The 556-nt window shown below is 63.3% G+C and overlaps 1 protein-coding gene across 1 annotated transcript in view; it reads left to right on the top strand.

Moving 5' to 3' along the window:
* Window positions 1–556, top strand: part of EMH_0012960 (uncharacterized protein) — a gene marked incomplete at both ends in the record, with an annotated part of 5,948 nt that overhangs the window by 878 nt on the left and 4,514 nt on the right. Inside the window, one exon of the mRNA XM_013499687.1 lies at window positions 88–474. Within this exon, the coding sequence (XP_013355141.1) occupies window positions 88–474 (387 nt within the window). The remainder of the gene's footprint in view (window positions 1–87; window positions 475–556) is intronic.

The following is a 556-nucleotide window of genomic DNA, read 5'->3' as shown; positions in this document are numbered from 1 at the left end:
AGCAGCAGCAGCAGCAGCAAAAGACATTGAAGCAGCGCTGCAGGTCGTTGTTTCAGCTGAGCCCCCGCGGTAGTGTTGCTGCAGCAGGTCGTGCTGCTGCATCTGCTGCTCAGGCAGCAGCAACGCATGCAGCAGCAGCAGCAACAGCAGCAGCAGCAGTAGCAGCAACAGCAGCAGCACGGCAGCAGAGCAGCTCTCGTCGTAAGCATGGGGTCCCCCCCTCTCCGCTGGGTTTGCTGGAGCTTGGGGGCAATCGTTCTGCTGCTGCTGCTGCTGCTGCTGCTGCTGCAGCAGCAGCAGCAGCAGCAGCTCGCTCCAGGCGAAGCAGCAAAGCGCCGCATGCAACACACCCAGCAGCAGCAGCAGCAGCAGTTGCTGCTGCAGCACGGCTGAAGCTACTCCCCACACAAGGCGTCTCCCGCTGGGAGACGATCCCAGACAGCGGCTTCTACGTTCCCCGGCCTAGGCTAAGAGGTAAGCAGCAGCAGCAGCAGCAGCAGCAGCAGCAGCAGCAGCAGCTGCAGCTGCAGCGGCAGCAGCAGCAGCAGCAGGGGCA

Source organism: Eimeria mitis, genomic scaffold, assembly GCF_000499745.2.
Source record: "Eimeria mitis Houghton genomic scaffold, Emh_scaff456, whole genome shotgun sequence".
Taxonomy (NCBI): domain Eukaryota; phylum Apicomplexa; class Conoidasida; order Eucoccidiorida; family Eimeriidae; genus Eimeria; species Eimeria mitis.
This window is presented reverse-complemented; position numbering and strand designations above follow the sequence as displayed.